Consider the following 14,612-nt stretch of genomic DNA (forward strand, 5'->3'; position numbering starts at 1 on the left):
TTAGAATTATCACTCTTTGTTCGTTCAGCGATTCCGATTTTTATATCTTCACAAACTTACGCATCTTGATAGCTGACTGATGTGCACAGGAACAAAACCAGCACAAAACGGACGACTTAAAAGCGATGAATTTTTCTGATTCGAATTTCAAAATTATCTCAACCTTGATACGAAAAAGTGACCTTTTAGTTAGGTTTCCCTTGTTAGATAATTGTCCAATGGCATCTATGTCTAGAATAGCAAACTAAAACAACAGAACTGCTACTTTATCAGCTTATTCTCCTTTATTCACATAACGGAAATGACCATCGGGTAAATGCAATCACGTGCGCAGCCCGTGCACTCAGGCACTTGTCAAGTGTTCCACCATCAAGTGATTAAATGATTACTCTTTTACTTGCTGCAAATTAACTGATTCGGATCGGTGAGATAAATATGCTGAGTTGAAATTACTTTTCTGCTCAGCAGACATTTTGGCACCGGAGGTTTGAAGAAGACCTGAAAATCAAAAGTAGTGGATTTAACTTAATAAGTGACTCCTGTGGTCGTTCAGATCCAATTAAAAACAGTATTCTTCATGCGAATGGTCAGTCAGACCCGGTGGGTGGGGCACTCTTTATTTCGGCCAAATAAATGCATGCACCACCCAAAAGGGTGTAGCATTCGGGGTAATGATTCTCAAGCAGAGTACAGACTCTGACTATTTGGCCTTTTGAATAAGCTGTCGTTCTGGATCAGAAGCCTTAAACGAATTGTAAATTGGGTTGATGCGTTATATATATTTCTGCTTCTGGTGATTTGTTCTAAGTCTAATCTTAAAATTTCTCTATCACAAGCATGCATCCATGTTATTGATATACCACAATTTATAAAAATCCTTATCTTAAGAGTAGCGAAGGGATTTTCCCTGAAATAGGTTCACGGTTTTAAGAGCCGGCGGCACACCCCACACTTTCTTTGAATGCTTCCCGACCCAACTTCCTCCATCCTTTTTCCCAGGGGGTCTTGTCGAATGAAAAGCACCAGAAATTTTTTGATGAAACAGCCTCATCCTTACCGATAGAAACGGGATTGGAGGGTGCTCCCACATAGGACTCGTGAGGTTAGCTAATGCCGCCCATCCAAAAGACTTGAGCCGGCGAGTCACCGGATCGTACAACAGAAACACTGGGTAGGACTGGTCACAGTGCATGTTTTCGGAAATATCGTACCAGTAGTGGACTCCTGGAAAAGCAGAGATTTTGTATTAAAAGTTTTTAATTGTAAATCTATCTATATATATATGTATGTATATGTATGGGGAATCGACTTTCTCTCATATCATAAACTGGCATGCCGATTTGGGGTTAAAAGGTGCTGGAGTAAGTGAAAACAGTATAGAAATATAACACGTCTTAATAAAAAGGTTTTCTACTCGGCAAATTTAAAAGCTAGTGCGTGTCTATCCCTTTCGTGTTTACCTCCCCTCAGCTGAAACAGAAAAATACAAACAAAAAAAAAACGCTTTTTCATTCGAGCTCATGCTTTCATAAACTCAGCTGAAAGTTGAAAAAGCATCGTAAAGAATAAGACAAATAGTATTGACGATTTAAAAACGAATTTGACTGTTCTGACCCATGTTCCTAAAGCATTGTCCCTGCACCCATTTGGTGTCCAGCTTCTTTTCCTCGAGAGGAATTTCCATAAACCTCGGTTTGCCACACAATCTGACGTCACTAGTCTGGATGACAAGAGTGTCCTCGCCTTGACGTTGAGGCTTCTTCTTGCAGATGTGTTGAGGCTTTTTAGTGAAGTACGCCGTCAAAAGGTAGTGGCCATGATCGTCCTTGACAAAAGCCGACGGTCGGGGTCGGGTGGGTGAGAGGATAAGGTCATCTGATTCTGTAATCTTTTAGGGGTAGGGAGGAACACATATTGTAATTAATTTATTAGACGGTGGTCCAATGGTCCAAGTTGATAAACTAGCCTCAAGTAAATTGAATTGAAGACTGCCTAACTCCAAAAGCATATATTTTAACAATTCCCGTCTTTACAAGTATTTTGAGTAATAACTCAACTGCGAAAGGTGGTTTTTACAACTAAACTCTGGGTTTTTCAGCAACTTGGCTGTGCTAGTGCGCACTTAGACTACTTCCTTTCATCCGATGACCGTCGCGCCAATCAGAAAAAGAAAAAAGAACATACAAAACAAAACTGATGTTAGCGCCCCACGCGGAACTCTGGGAGTGAGACAAACAGAGTTCTCCCAGAGCTCCGCGCGGCGCGTTCACATCAGTCTTTTCTTCTTCTTTTTTATCATTTCGCCGATTTTCTTTAACTTGCTTAACGGACTATGCCGAAGAGGAGGAACTGCCTGTAGTCCAATGCGCGCAAAGAGCTGAAGCATCTATCGCAATCTCACCGTCCCTTGTATTCCAGCGAGGTTTCCTTCAGAATCAAACAACAACCTCGTGGAAATATCGTCGCCCAGAGCATATCTGTTTCCATAAAATGGATTTTGAGAGTCTGCAACGAAATGAAAAACTGTTGAGACCGCGCTCCACAAAAAGAAAGAAGAGGAGCTAAAAAAATTGTTTTGTCTTTGGCCAGATCACTATCAGTTAAAAGTAAAAACTTTTGTCAGAAGAAGACATCTACAATGCTAAGAAAGTGTGCGGTGTCTAGGTACGATCTATTCAACTAACTAAATGTCTTGTAATACCACACGAGGCGTCGTTTCTCCATCCCTCTTTTAAAGCTTGATCTTCCGTCCGCGGAAGTGGCGTTCGATTCGGGAAATTCACTGGGCAGAAACGAAGAAAAAAAATAGTGACAAAGAATATATCACGTAGGTAAATAAAAGAGTGAGAAATCACTCATTGTCAAACGATACACGAAAAGTGTGAGGCTGTAAAAGCAAGTCTTAAAGGGACGTTCCAGTAGCTTCTTTTCTCGCGTCACTGAGATTAAACCCTTACGTTAATGGGTTACAAACTCTCCATGTTACGCATTTTCCCTTTTTCTCAAATTACTCTAAACCTTAGATCAAGAAATTTCAACGATAAGAGAAAAAGCAACAACAACAACAGAAAAAAAAACAACATCAACAGGCTACGGCCCTCTTGAAATTTCGAAAGCATCATTCAGAGTCTGCAGAATAAGTTTTAGGAGTCGTATTTCGTTGCACAAGTTTAGATCATGACTTGGGCGAGGAACTGTAAGCGACGAGTGTGCGATTTTATTGCCGCCTTAGTAAAGCATAGATGTTCTTAGGCTAGGAAATAAATATTGAAACCATTTTTAAAAGCTTTCTGTAAAAGTGACATCTTTCTTTCCTTTTCCCTTCAACTTAATCGTTATAAAGACATTGACTGAATCATTTGCATTCGATACTCACCCAGCAAACGATCCCATTTATTTCCTAAAGTATAAGAAAGAAAAATTATTACTAATAAATTCTGAGGTAAAAAAAAAAACATGTTATGCTAGAGTACTCATTCGACAGTTTATATTTAAGATTTTAATTTAAAAGATTCGAAATGAAACAGCCTTTAACACGTTAGATAAACTAAAATAATTATTAATTTGCGTGTATTAATGAAGCTCATGTTATTTTGTAAATTAAAAGTTATGAGCTTTTCAGGCATTGTCCGTTTACGTTTTCACCACGGCATTTAGTACAAAGAAACGGAAATTGCTTCACCTAATATCATTTAGTCTGGATAATAACCTCATCAACCCAGGTCAGGGACATACGGAATCTCAAAACAATCTTATTTACAAAGTTCTGTAAATTCACAGTTTTCTTACTTTACTTAAACATAAGCATTTGTGGAGTTTACATATAGAGGTCTTTCGATTTAGAAATGCGTTAAATGTGAGTCGTGTAACCCCGAAAATAATTAGATTTACAGGGAATTCAGCAAAATGGCAGTGTTATTTGTATAACTCAGTTTATAAAACAAATACAAATACTAATGAAGACTGAGACAATAAATAAGATATGGAATGTTTGCTCTCAACGAAATTATGAGATTTACAAACTTCTGTGTAAAAGCAGTTTCGTAGAGGAAGGCAGAGTTCTTATAGAATTACAGTCGATTCACTCGATAACCAAAGGCAAGTGCGAGATTAAAACCATGGCGACGAAGATTAGCTGATAATATTTATAATAATATTCAAATAGCTAAGATCTCAATTTGAATGCGAGAGAGCGTTTACCGGAGTTGAATAAGAATCCGCTGCCTATAGCATGAACTTTCAGCTGCACAAATCCGACTTGAAAAAGAAAGTTTTTAATTTTTTAGTTCGCTATAACCTGCGTAAACCATTCGAAATTCATTTCTTAAAATAACTATTCCCAAGCGTTTTCTCGTGGGAAAAAGGAAATTTTTTTTGCATCGATGAATCAATAAACAAACCTTTTCAATATAAGCGACAAACTTCATTGTATCTTTCTACCTATTATCTCTCCTTTCCTAGCTAACATCTGATTGCTTGTTTAGGACTGTATATAATAACAACAAACGTTTAATTTGCATGTTATAGGTTTCTACAAATATTGGATAAAATATAATTAATCTCCAGTGAAAGAGGAATAGGAACAAACAACTGTGATAAAAAAGGGTGGCATTATCATCACGGCTTTTTAAACATTATAAAATTTGTTAACGGTAAAACCTAAAAACAAACGATAAAAGTTACCACATACGATTGCAAATACATTTAATAATCTTTTTCATTTCCGGAATAAGAAGTTACTTCAGTTGCGTTGGTTCAAAGTAGGATGTGAAAAAAACAGCGCGATTCCTCTGATGTACGCGAAAGTACCAATTTACAATTGAAATGTGTAACCTCTTGTATTACAAACTGAAATAACTTTTGATCCATTTCCGACATAGATCATGATATCAAATTCCTCGCTGAATCACTTATTCGGAGCAAACACCTAAAGCCATCGAAAGAAAAGCGACAGATATATTTTGAATGTAAAAAATGAAACTAGTCCAATTTCTAAAGATTTTTAGGATTGATAATAAATAGAAAAGATATCATATTTTCCAGTTTCATGTTTTTTCCCTTGTTAACATCCTGTTTCTCGTATCGATATTTCAAACTTCAGAATAGAGAAAATTAGGACAATTTATTTTACTCTGAAATTTTCTCCAGTAAATCAACATCCCATTCCTTGTTCTAATGAAACATTTGTAATTTGGTGTGAGATTAAAACGGTATTTTACAATACGTGAGCTCATGTAATTTATCATGCTGTGAATGTAATTCGGAATCGTGATTCGGTTATTTCTGTTATTCTCAGAAAGTGGTTAAAAAATTATTGGCATGGCAGAGAAGAAGCCCTTTTGTGTGAACATTAAGATTTAAATTATTACTTATGATGTATATTGTATATTATATATTGTCTCGATGGATTAATGGCTTTAACGGCGAACGGTTAATATTATAGCCATTTTGCGGCTAACGGTTAAATTCTTTCCGTTACTGTTGAAAAGAAATTTCAACGGTTAACTTTTTTTTACGACTAAAAGTTAAACTTTGTCAAACTACTAACATGTCATAGAAAAAGTGGTTCATGCTTCAGCCTCTTCTATGCGGCTGTTGATAAACTAATGTACGTCGCTACTAAATGCCACCTAGTAAACATTTTCTTTCTATTTGTAACCGTTTATCAGACCATGCAGGAAACTTGAAATTTCTGAGTCTTGAAACATCCATCTGCAAGACGCTAGGCAGTAACATTATGTGGCGTTGCCCTCTTTCAATAATTTGCAGCAAAGAAATTGCGAACATTTCAACGTTTAAAATTCACGTAATAGGGTTTTTCGAGGATAACTAACCTTTGCCTCCACAACTTGCCACTATCTCAGCATAGATAACTACTACACTGACAAAAAATATCTTTGTTTTTGACATTGTGACCTTTTTAATTTACACTTCTGCCTATTGTGCCAGCTGACGTCCTCAGGGGAATGTGCTTAACTGAAAAAAGATGATAGAGTGTGTAGTTAAACGCTTTCCAGAGAAAGTAAGCTTTGATCAGATGACGGGAAAAAGATGTACTCCTCCAATCTGTCAAGACATATACGTTCGCTTTTCAAACAAGATAAATAACACTATCATTGGACAGTTTACAAGTAAGTTGACAAGATGTCAATAATAGTCCGAACTTTGTGCGACAAATCAATTGACAATGTTTGATCATGGCTTTCCATGAGACTTGACAAAAAAGATAATATATACCTCTCAGCATATTTCCCCATCGTACTTAATTGCCATAGAAACTAATAATGTAATTCGCTGCAATATTGTAATATCGTTGGCCGTAAGTATAGCCTACCCATAGAAAAAATCGATCGTTCAATTATAAATCGACTAATACACAGCAATCTGAACAGTTATCAATCACAAAGGTCGTCCGCTATTGAGACGGTATTTTTATCGCTGGGGGGGGGGGGGCCGGAGGAGGGGGACGGAAGAGGGAGGATTGTGGGGTTCGGGGGTTTTTGGTTTTGTTACGATATAATTCAGCTGATCTGCCCCCATCTCCATTGGAAGTAAATTAGCGGTCAATTTTTATATTCCCCCTTTTATACTCTGTTGGCGACGACTTATCCCCTTCCCCTTCCCGTCCTTCCCCCCTGAAATCTACGCGATCTTCCGCCCCCCCCCGAAAGCTTTCATTGTTTACCACGTACTGAAGATTTAAAGCTATCATGTACATTCAGACCCGTAAAACCACCGATCATCCGCTTTGTAGGTGTCAATGTTTTTGTCATCGAATGTTTTTATAAGACCGTTTCAACAAAGTATTTTATGGCCAGTTGAGCTCAGCTGACAGCTTGTAAAGCAGGAGCTTTTGCTTTCGTCCAGATGTACAGTCCTTGTCCAACTGCAGTCGCCTGCATAAACAAAACTTTTCAAAGCCAGACAGTTTCGTTAAGAACGTAGGTGAAACTGCTAAAACAATTGTGTGTGCAGCTATCAACATGAAAGTTTGCGAATGTAACAACGAAAGCGTTATCTTCTCAACAATAACTTTTGTTTTGACGAAAAAAGCTAACAGAAAGGTTGAAACTAAAAACGTAAATAAGAGATAAGTTACGTAGGATAAACAATTTATGAAGAATATAAAGTACGGAAAAATACTTACATCGATAACGCCTTAATGAAACTGTTGTTGGTCACGGTGGTGGCCCGCTTGGACGCCAGAAACAGGATAGCCACGTTTATCGAAAAACTGGCACATTGCAAAAATTTATCTTCCAAATCGGCACCCTTAATCCCCACGGAATTAACGAGCGCTTTTCATTTAACTAATGTATTCCTGTTTTCTCGTCACCATATTCCCACCAATAGCGTAGCTCCACTTTCTGCATATAAACTCACCCACAACCCACAATTCCTCCAATCGCTCTGACGAAGGGCTAACGCTCAAAACGTCAGCTTTTCTACCCTTTACGGTGGCCAATTTACGTTTTCAACTGAGTTGTGAACACTAAATTACCTGCTTTACTCTTCCACCGACGCAGCACCACTGTTTCTTGAGAAACTTACCCCCTTCATTCATTTAAATGATTGGCGAACTCCGACCGGCCAAAACAATCATTTTTAAGTATGCGCGCGCTACTCATGCGTGAAAATGATGCGCATTAGGATGCACAATGTAGTATTCAAATGAAGAATGACCTTAAGGACCAGTATGCATTGCGGGCAGCGCTAGCCATCGGCGGCAATCAACTCGATGTTGATTATACCACAAGCTTCGGGAAAAGAATACAAGCCTCGCTCTCGTGAAAACCAAAAAAAAAAAGAGGCGTGCAATGCATACTGGCCAATACCGGGTCTTGAAAGTTTGGGGGAAGTTATTTAAAAATGAACTATATTGTACGCTAGTCGTTCACAAGAATATGTCGAGTCAATCATGCCAACAATTACAATGACGACAAGTAAACTAAAGTAAAGTCAGTTTTAATCCGTTAAATCTAAAGCTGAGTTTATGTGATTCTGAATCTTTTTTTTTATAAGAGAAGAACTTCCCAGATAATTATCCCCTCAGTCACATCATTGTCACGTTGAAGGGAAATCGCAGAAATTGTTTTCGAGATGTCTGTCTAACCACAAGCGATTTTTGTAGGATCCACAAAATAGACATGTTGAACGGACACCATTTGGAGATCTTTCAGGCAAGCAGGTGTTGTCTCTAGCTTCATCGATCTCTGAAAAAAAATACAGACCAATATATTCTCCCGCAAATTAGCACTTAACTCCAAAAGGCCCTAAAATGGCCCTACTCAAATGCTCATGCAAATACACACTGATTATGATAAAAGAGCTGAAAGCGTGTCTCTTAGAGCCAAGAGTTGTTAACTCTTTCACTTCCGTGATAGCTGAGTACTTAACTTCTCTGTAAAAATTTTATACAATAGCGAATGGTCAGTCTGGTGAGAAATGATATGATCAACTTGTGTTTAATTAACGGATGAAAAAAACATAAAATAAAATAAAAGTAAAAACAGCAAAAGAAAGAAAAAAATGTCGTCGTCTGTTGAAGAACTCTTCACTCAGATCTTTAGATTGTCACAGCTGTTATTTAGTCTTGTCACGCAATAACAAAGCGGAACAGAGTATGCTGCGTGATATGACCAACGAGCGGTTGAGGATAGTAACACTGGCTATGCACTCACCGCAAAAAGAGACGGATCTGGCTTCTCCCATGCGTCGCTTGTGACGTCAACTGGTCCGCCCCAGCCAAAACCAATCAAAGATTTCGTTTTCTGACTGAACAGCAGAAAGACTGGCAGGCTTTTATAACAATCCAAGTCAACAGAGATATTGTAATGATAGTGGACACCTGTCGAAAGAATAGGGAGAAAATAGTTTGTATATTGACCAACTGCGCTAAGAGGATTCGCTGCTGATTCATTCCAACGTTCTACTTTCTTATTTTTCTTTTCATTTCTTTTTGTTTTGTTTTTTTTTCAAACAAAGGTACAAGGTTGCCATCGTCTGAAGCACAGCGTTGCTTGCCAGTTTGAGCCACGAAATGTCATTCATTAAATTTCTAAAAAGATGGTTTGTGTAAATGGCAGGAATTCCTTCCCCTGGGTGTTGACTAATCCATTTCATGCATGATTTAAAATAAATATCAAAGCAAATTATTCAATAAAAATTATTTATTAATACCCATTTCATGAATACAAGTTCCTTCAACCCATGGCGTCCCTGAAATCTGATTTGCATCAAGAGGCACAACCATGACGTCTTTCTTTAGGCGGAAGTCAGCCATTTGAATCCACACCCGGTCTCCTATTGGTGGTTTGTTATTTGCACCCTTGTTACACTTCCCTTTGCAGACGCAAATTTCGTCTGGATCCCGGAAGTAAACAGTGACAGCCACCCGTCCATCATCGAGTGAAATCCACGGGTACCGGTCATGTGGGTTCGGATATTCATTCGTCTGATAGATCTGAGATAATCGAGGAAGTACACGAGGAGAAATAAATGCAGATTACGATGAAGTGATGGGATATAAACTGCAAAATGGATGCTTAAATGTAAAGTGGAAGAGCACTTGGCTACTTCAGCTGGTCACCGGTTCAAATGCAGAAAAAAGGCTTCAGTCTGCACCCCCAGTCTCGTTCCCGGAGTTCCTTCTAGCCTTATCCCGCGGGATATGGTGGACAGTTTTACCCCTTCATACTCCTGGGGGAAGAAGGACGTTGTAATTGCAACGCGTCTTACCCACGAACACAGCACAACAACCTGGCCTAGAAATTGGATATTTGGATCTGGAGTCAGGGGTTATCTCCTTTCTTAAAAATATTCACGACAAACAATGGATCTAAATTTAACGTATGACAAAAACAAACAGGTTACGCGAGTCGTGTGGTGCTCTAGAAATATAATGAAGTGGGCACGTGCTCCTTGGGGTGTGCTTTCAACCAGATTGACAAGTTCATAAATTGATGTACTTTCTTACCGTTGCCTGCATTCCTGCCAAGCTCCCATCACAGTCAAAGATGAGCCTCGTGGCATCATCGTCCTTTTGGGAATAACGATTGCCATAGAAAAACTTGGCTTTTCCTGTATAGGATAAACAATGAAGTAACATCTGAATTAAAAAGTTTAAAGACTGTCAGATAGTGGTACTAAGTATGCTAAGGTCCAACATCCAATTCTATGTTGATATTTCGCGCATGTCTGTAGGGAGAACTGGGTAAGAAGGAAAGTCATGAGACATTCGTTTAGGTTGTAGTTTCCGTGGTGACGGTTTCCATAACACAACAAAACTGACTAAATCATAGACGAACAACGGGAGAAGAGGAAAATGTTTGAAACCGCACATTGTAACCATGAAATAGGAAAGTATAATTTCTGCATAATAGATTGAACACTTCACACGCCAGAGTACTTCGTTCAGGCCCAGTACCTGAGCATTTCGCGTCTTGCCTCCAGCCAGCCTGCACTGCCTGTTGGGAAGTCAGTGGATAGGAAGTAAACTTCATAAATGTCACTGCAAGAAATATATAAACTGAGCTTTCATTTATTATTCTTAATCAGTAACACTTTCTGCTGTTGTGTTGGGAGGCATAGCAAAACTACTACCGCGCCATTGGCCCAAGAGTACCCCTGTAGTGAGTTTCTTTTTCCTTGGACTCATAGGGACAGTTATTACACGAGGTCTAACCCAAACCACGGTTTTTACGCAATCAGTGGGCCGCGGATACTCTCTATAAGAGGGTTGATTTAATTAAATAAATGTCCTTTCACCGTTAGCTCGCGGCATTCTTGAAACTGTTCTCAAAAATCTATGTTCAGACAAAAAATTCACCTAAATCGAAGATAGTTAAGAGCGCGGTTTTTTTAAAACAACGGTTAATCTTTGCTTAATTAAATAGGTGGCGCATAATGTTCCCCTTGGCTTCCACTCGAGAAATATTAAAGGTCTATGGGAAACATGAATCACTGTTTCACTTTGGGCCAGTCATCAATTGTTCATCAAAGATTCATTACCCTGAAGTAAGTAAGTATCAACCGTGTTCACAATCTGGTTGCCATGACAACATTGTTATCTTGACAAGTAAAGGTATCAAGTTCTCGAAACAAGAGAAACTCAGGTATCTCATCAATTATCTATTTATTGACGGACAACACTATGTTACTGCTCTTATACTGTGCAGTGTATGATACCATCATGTAGTACCAATCACATAATAAGTACTGTTGGAACTGGAAAGATATAAATGAAATCAATTTGCTGCGTAAATGATTATAGATAAATTACTTTTGGCCATTTTTATGTCAAACCTCGTAGTTGGTCCCACTCTGATGAGCCTAAATAAGTAAAAAAAAAAGAGGGACAGTTAGAAAACTTGTATTTCGCAATTTTGGTGTATGTAAATATGACAAAGATTACTCGATGATGAACTTTCGTCAATCTTACATATCTTAAGCAAGCATTGTCCCGTTGTATCTCTGTGCCACCGCCAGAAACTTAAGAACAAAAGTACAAGTAGCAAAAGTACATTTTCCGACGAATAGCAAAGCTTGATGGGAAAGTTACACTAAAAGATGCCTATATATTTGTAAGTCCAAAATCATGAGATAACGAAGGCTCCCAGTGTTTTGTCTTACATGTTATAGTTTACGGTAGATGTTATCGGCTAATGTTCATAAACGCCTGTTTATAAAGGCCTTACTATTTCCAAACTGAACTCTGTGATTCACAGAGTACTACAAAATACAGTATAACATCTACAAATGGATCCGTGTGGAATTGAGTACCGGCCGTCAGATGAAACCCCTTTGGAAAATATGAAAACGTACCTTGCAAGTGGAGGACAAAAAGTTGAAGGCTTATCACACAGAAAAAGGCTTTCCACCCTATCATCGTGTCCTTCTAAGTGTAAATCGCAGCCCTATATTTAATAAAAAAAGTAGATGAGTTGTCGTGAATATATTTAAATAATATTCAGAGAGAAAGTCAACTGGTTTGATGTCAAGAAAAAGGAAAGTAACAGGATACCGTCAAAAATTTATCCAGAGTTACAAACCATAGAAGATAATTACTTTTTGTAGGCGTTTGTTGATCTTTGTCAGCCTTTGAATATTGCCGTCATGTTTGTTTTAAGGAAAAATACTCCTGATGAAAATGAATTGAAAACAAATAGTAAATATGATGCTTCCAAGTACACTGGGGATTATTAGTAAAAGCTGAATTAACACCTATTGTAAATGAAACGGAAATTGGGAGCATGTCATTTCCTGATAGTGCTTCAAAATAGTTCCCCGTTGGAAATAAAAATGAGTAGGTTTTCTTAAGATAGGTTTACTCGCGCCTCATATCATAAAGCGCAATTTTATTTGATTTTACTGCAAATTGATATAACTAACAGGTTTTATTGTAAATACTCTGTAAAGTGCCCTTGAAATTATGGGCTAGAGTTGTGGCAGTAAATATGTTATCACTAAAATAGACTATTCTTGAGATTTCCTCAGTTTTGACTTGATCCAGTCTACTTTATATTTTTCTATTCATTTCTGGAAAGTGATGAGTTTTACCAAAAACATTTGGTCATAATTATCAAACCGCCATATAATTTAGTGCAGGTTTGTGAGCAAAGTTATCCTGATCGCTGATCTATCATTTGCAAAAAAAGCTGAAAAAGACTGTGAGACTTGAATTATTCTTACCAAAAATTGGTTCAACTTCTGTCTTTTATCATAAACAAAATGTCCATAATTTTTTTCAAAGACTCAAAGATACAAAGATGTTCAAACGAAGGCCCTTAATTTTACTATTTTAGCTGTGCAAACAACTTAAGATGGAAAACAATTAACTTTACCGCAGATCTGAGGTAAAGAAAATCTTATCGTTTTTAGTTTACGGTTTAAATGTACAGAACACAATTTTTTAACGTGATTGTTATAGTCGTGGTTGAATTCATGCCAATCAAACGAGCTTTCACTAAAAAATTTCTCCCATTAAAGCATTTTAGTTAACAAATAATGACCTCTTTTAGCAAACACCAGCCTTAGTGAAACTGTAGAGGTTTGATTTTGATAAATAACGATAAGATTGATATGGACAACGAGGCCCAGTTTAGTTCAATAATATTTAAAGAAATTTTTGGTTTTATTGATTAAATATTGTTAAAGATATAGTTAAAGATATAGCATTGTAGACAGAAAAGTAATAACGATCACTTTTTCTTTCTGGTGCAAAATTTTTTTTTCAGTTTTCACAATAAAAGGAGTCAACATATATGGTAATGTAGTTTTTGCGACAGACTCTTGGCTAAGAGGTCTGGGTTCGAGCCTCTGCCGAGTCATAACAGTGTGTCCCTCGGAAAGAAAATATTGTAATCGTTGCAGGAATAAATATCCATCACTAGCAATTCCCACTTCGGTAAATAGCTGTCAATTATCCTCAATTCCACATCACAAAGCCATAGAAACATAGGAAATAATATATGTATAGATAATGATACAATAATTAAATAACACTTTGATTGGGATAAGAATAATGATCAGTAAAAAAAAAAAAAAAAAAAAAAAAAAAAAAAGAAGAAAAGAAAAAGAAAAATGGATCATGATAGCAAGAAATGAATTTAGAAAAGTGTTAATCGATGTTTACGGCTGCTTTTATTTTAACCCTTTAACTCTCAAAAAATCTGATTGTTAACTCTCCCCTTAAGCTGTAACAGACTTCATGGTAAATAAGTTCTGAGAATTTTGTGTTAGATCAAATAGCAAGTTGTACCTGATAAGTTTGAGTATTCTCATTACCTGCTCACTGGATAATGTATGGATATTACAGCGAGAAGTCACATGCTAATCACTTCTTGTAGTTAAAGGATTAATTTAGAAAACGGTTGGTCAGAGTTTAAGGTAGAAAACAAAGTCTCCGAATAAAGATCTCTACAAAATTCGAAGCAAGATTCGGAATCCTGCAGATGGCAGTTCTCGTCCAAGAATAGATGACCTTAAGCTCTTGTGGAAGAATGTCTGGTCATCTTGCTAAAACGAAAAGCACCTTAGCCTGCTCGTGAAACATTTTAACCCTTACACTTCCAAGATCTCATTGGTAATTCTCCTTACTGTACAATGTTACGCGTTTTTCCAGCCTGTAGGACACGTAGGGTTAGAAGCTGATATCATGTCAAAGATATTCTAATATTTTTGGGTGCGATCTTTAATCTCCTTGAGGATGACCAGAAATAAAGCGGTGGCAAGTAGTTTGAAAAATAGTGATAAATTCTTTTTAAGAATCCCAACTCTTGTATTTTTCCATTTTAAACTCGTTTCGACTTAGAATAAAGGGAGCAGGGGCGTAGCCAGAATTTTTCAAAGGAGGGCACATTGTGTCAGACAAAGGGTACTCATTAGTTTCGCTACCTGAATATTGTGAGTTGTTTGCTTCAAAAAAGCTTTAGAAAGAATCGATGTGCACAAGATTTTATTTCTCTATGTGATGTTTCAAATCTATTTCGAGGTTGGTCGGCGAGTAACGCAACAATAAATTTTCGGAATATCGGAGACGTGAACCACTTAACGGAGCAGCAGTCAATGATCCTGTTTACGGCGCAGATACTGGGTCTAGCCTCATTACCAGT

At 37.5% G+C, this 14,612-nt stretch overlaps 2 protein-coding genes across 3 annotated transcripts; both read right to left on the reverse strand.

Moving 5' to 3' along the window:
• Positions 1 to 265: 265 nt before the first annotated feature.
• LOC113677445 (uncharacterized) lies at positions 266 to 7,579 on the reverse strand. Of its 2 annotated transcripts, none has more exons than XM_089211139.1 (8): positions 7,502 to 7,579; positions 5,835 to 5,976; positions 3,377 to 3,400; positions 2,702 to 2,782; positions 2,402 to 2,505; positions 1,615 to 1,888; positions 1,058 to 1,224; positions 266 to 498 (listed from the first exon to the last, which is right to left on the reverse strand). In XM_089211139.1, the coding sequence occupies exons 2-8, from the start codon at positions 5,908 to 5,910 to the stop codon at positions 394 to 396; spliced, it is 831 nt and encodes a 276-aa protein (XP_089067265.1). In that variant the 5' UTR covers positions 5,911 to 5,976; positions 7,502 to 7,579; the 3' UTR covers positions 266 to 393. The 2 variants fall into 2 exon arrangements, with proteins under 2 accessions (XP_089067265.1, XP_027050051.2); XM_027194250.2 differs by lacking the exon at positions 7,502 to 7,579 and adding an exon at positions 7,148 to 7,290.
• A 370-nt stretch (positions 7,580 to 7,949) lies between these two features.
• On the reverse strand, positions 7,950 to 12,066 carry LOC113677490 (uncharacterized). The gene is made up of 8 exons (XM_089211138.1): positions 12,023 to 12,066; positions 11,824 to 11,915; positions 11,305 to 11,331; positions 10,427 to 10,510; positions 9,977 to 10,080; positions 9,181 to 9,463; positions 8,682 to 8,848; positions 7,950 to 8,213 (listed from the first exon to the last, which is right to left on the reverse strand). Exons 2-8 carry the CDS (start codon positions 11,885 to 11,887, stop codon positions 8,109 to 8,111), a joined length of 834 nt encoding a protein of 277 aa, XP_089067264.1. The 5' UTR covers positions 11,888 to 11,915; positions 12,023 to 12,066; the 3' UTR covers positions 7,950 to 8,108.
• Positions 12,067 to 14,612: the final 2,546 nt, after the last annotated feature.

This window comes from Pocillopora damicornis, chromosome 7, assembly GCF_964200805.1.
Source record: "Pocillopora damicornis chromosome 7, jaPocDami1.2, whole genome shotgun sequence".
NCBI lineage: Eukaryota > Metazoa > Cnidaria > Anthozoa > Scleractinia > Pocilloporidae > Pocillopora > Pocillopora damicornis.

Excerpts from the sequence above, each read along its gene's own strand:
- LOC113677490 (XM_089211138.1), bottom strand. The coding sequence starts at position 11,887 with ATGATAGGGTGGAAAGCCTTTTTCTGTGTGATAAGCCTTCAACTTTTT. Across the intron at positions 11,332-11,823 it reads TTTTGTCCTCCACTTGCAAG|GCTCATCAGAGTGGGACCAA; the intron begins GTACGTTTTCAT and ends TTACTTATTTAG. Across the intron at positions 8,214-8,681 it reads CAGATCCGTCTCTTTTTGCG|AGATCGATGAAGCTAGAGAC; the intron begins GTGAGTGCATAG and ends ATTTTTTTTCAG.
- LOC113677445 (XM_089211139.1), bottom strand. The coding sequence starts at position 5,910 with ATGTCAAAAACAAAGATATTTTTTGTCAGTGTAGTAGTTATCTATGCT. Across the intron at positions 3,401-5,834 it reads GGCAAGTTGTGGAGGCAAAG|GAAATAAATGGGATCGTTTG; the intron begins GTTAGTTATCCT and ends CTTATACTTTAG. Across the intron at positions 2,506-2,701 it reads GAGAAACGACGCCTCGTGTG|ACTCTCAAAATCCATTTTAT; the intron begins GTATTACAAGAC and ends ATTTCGTTGCAG.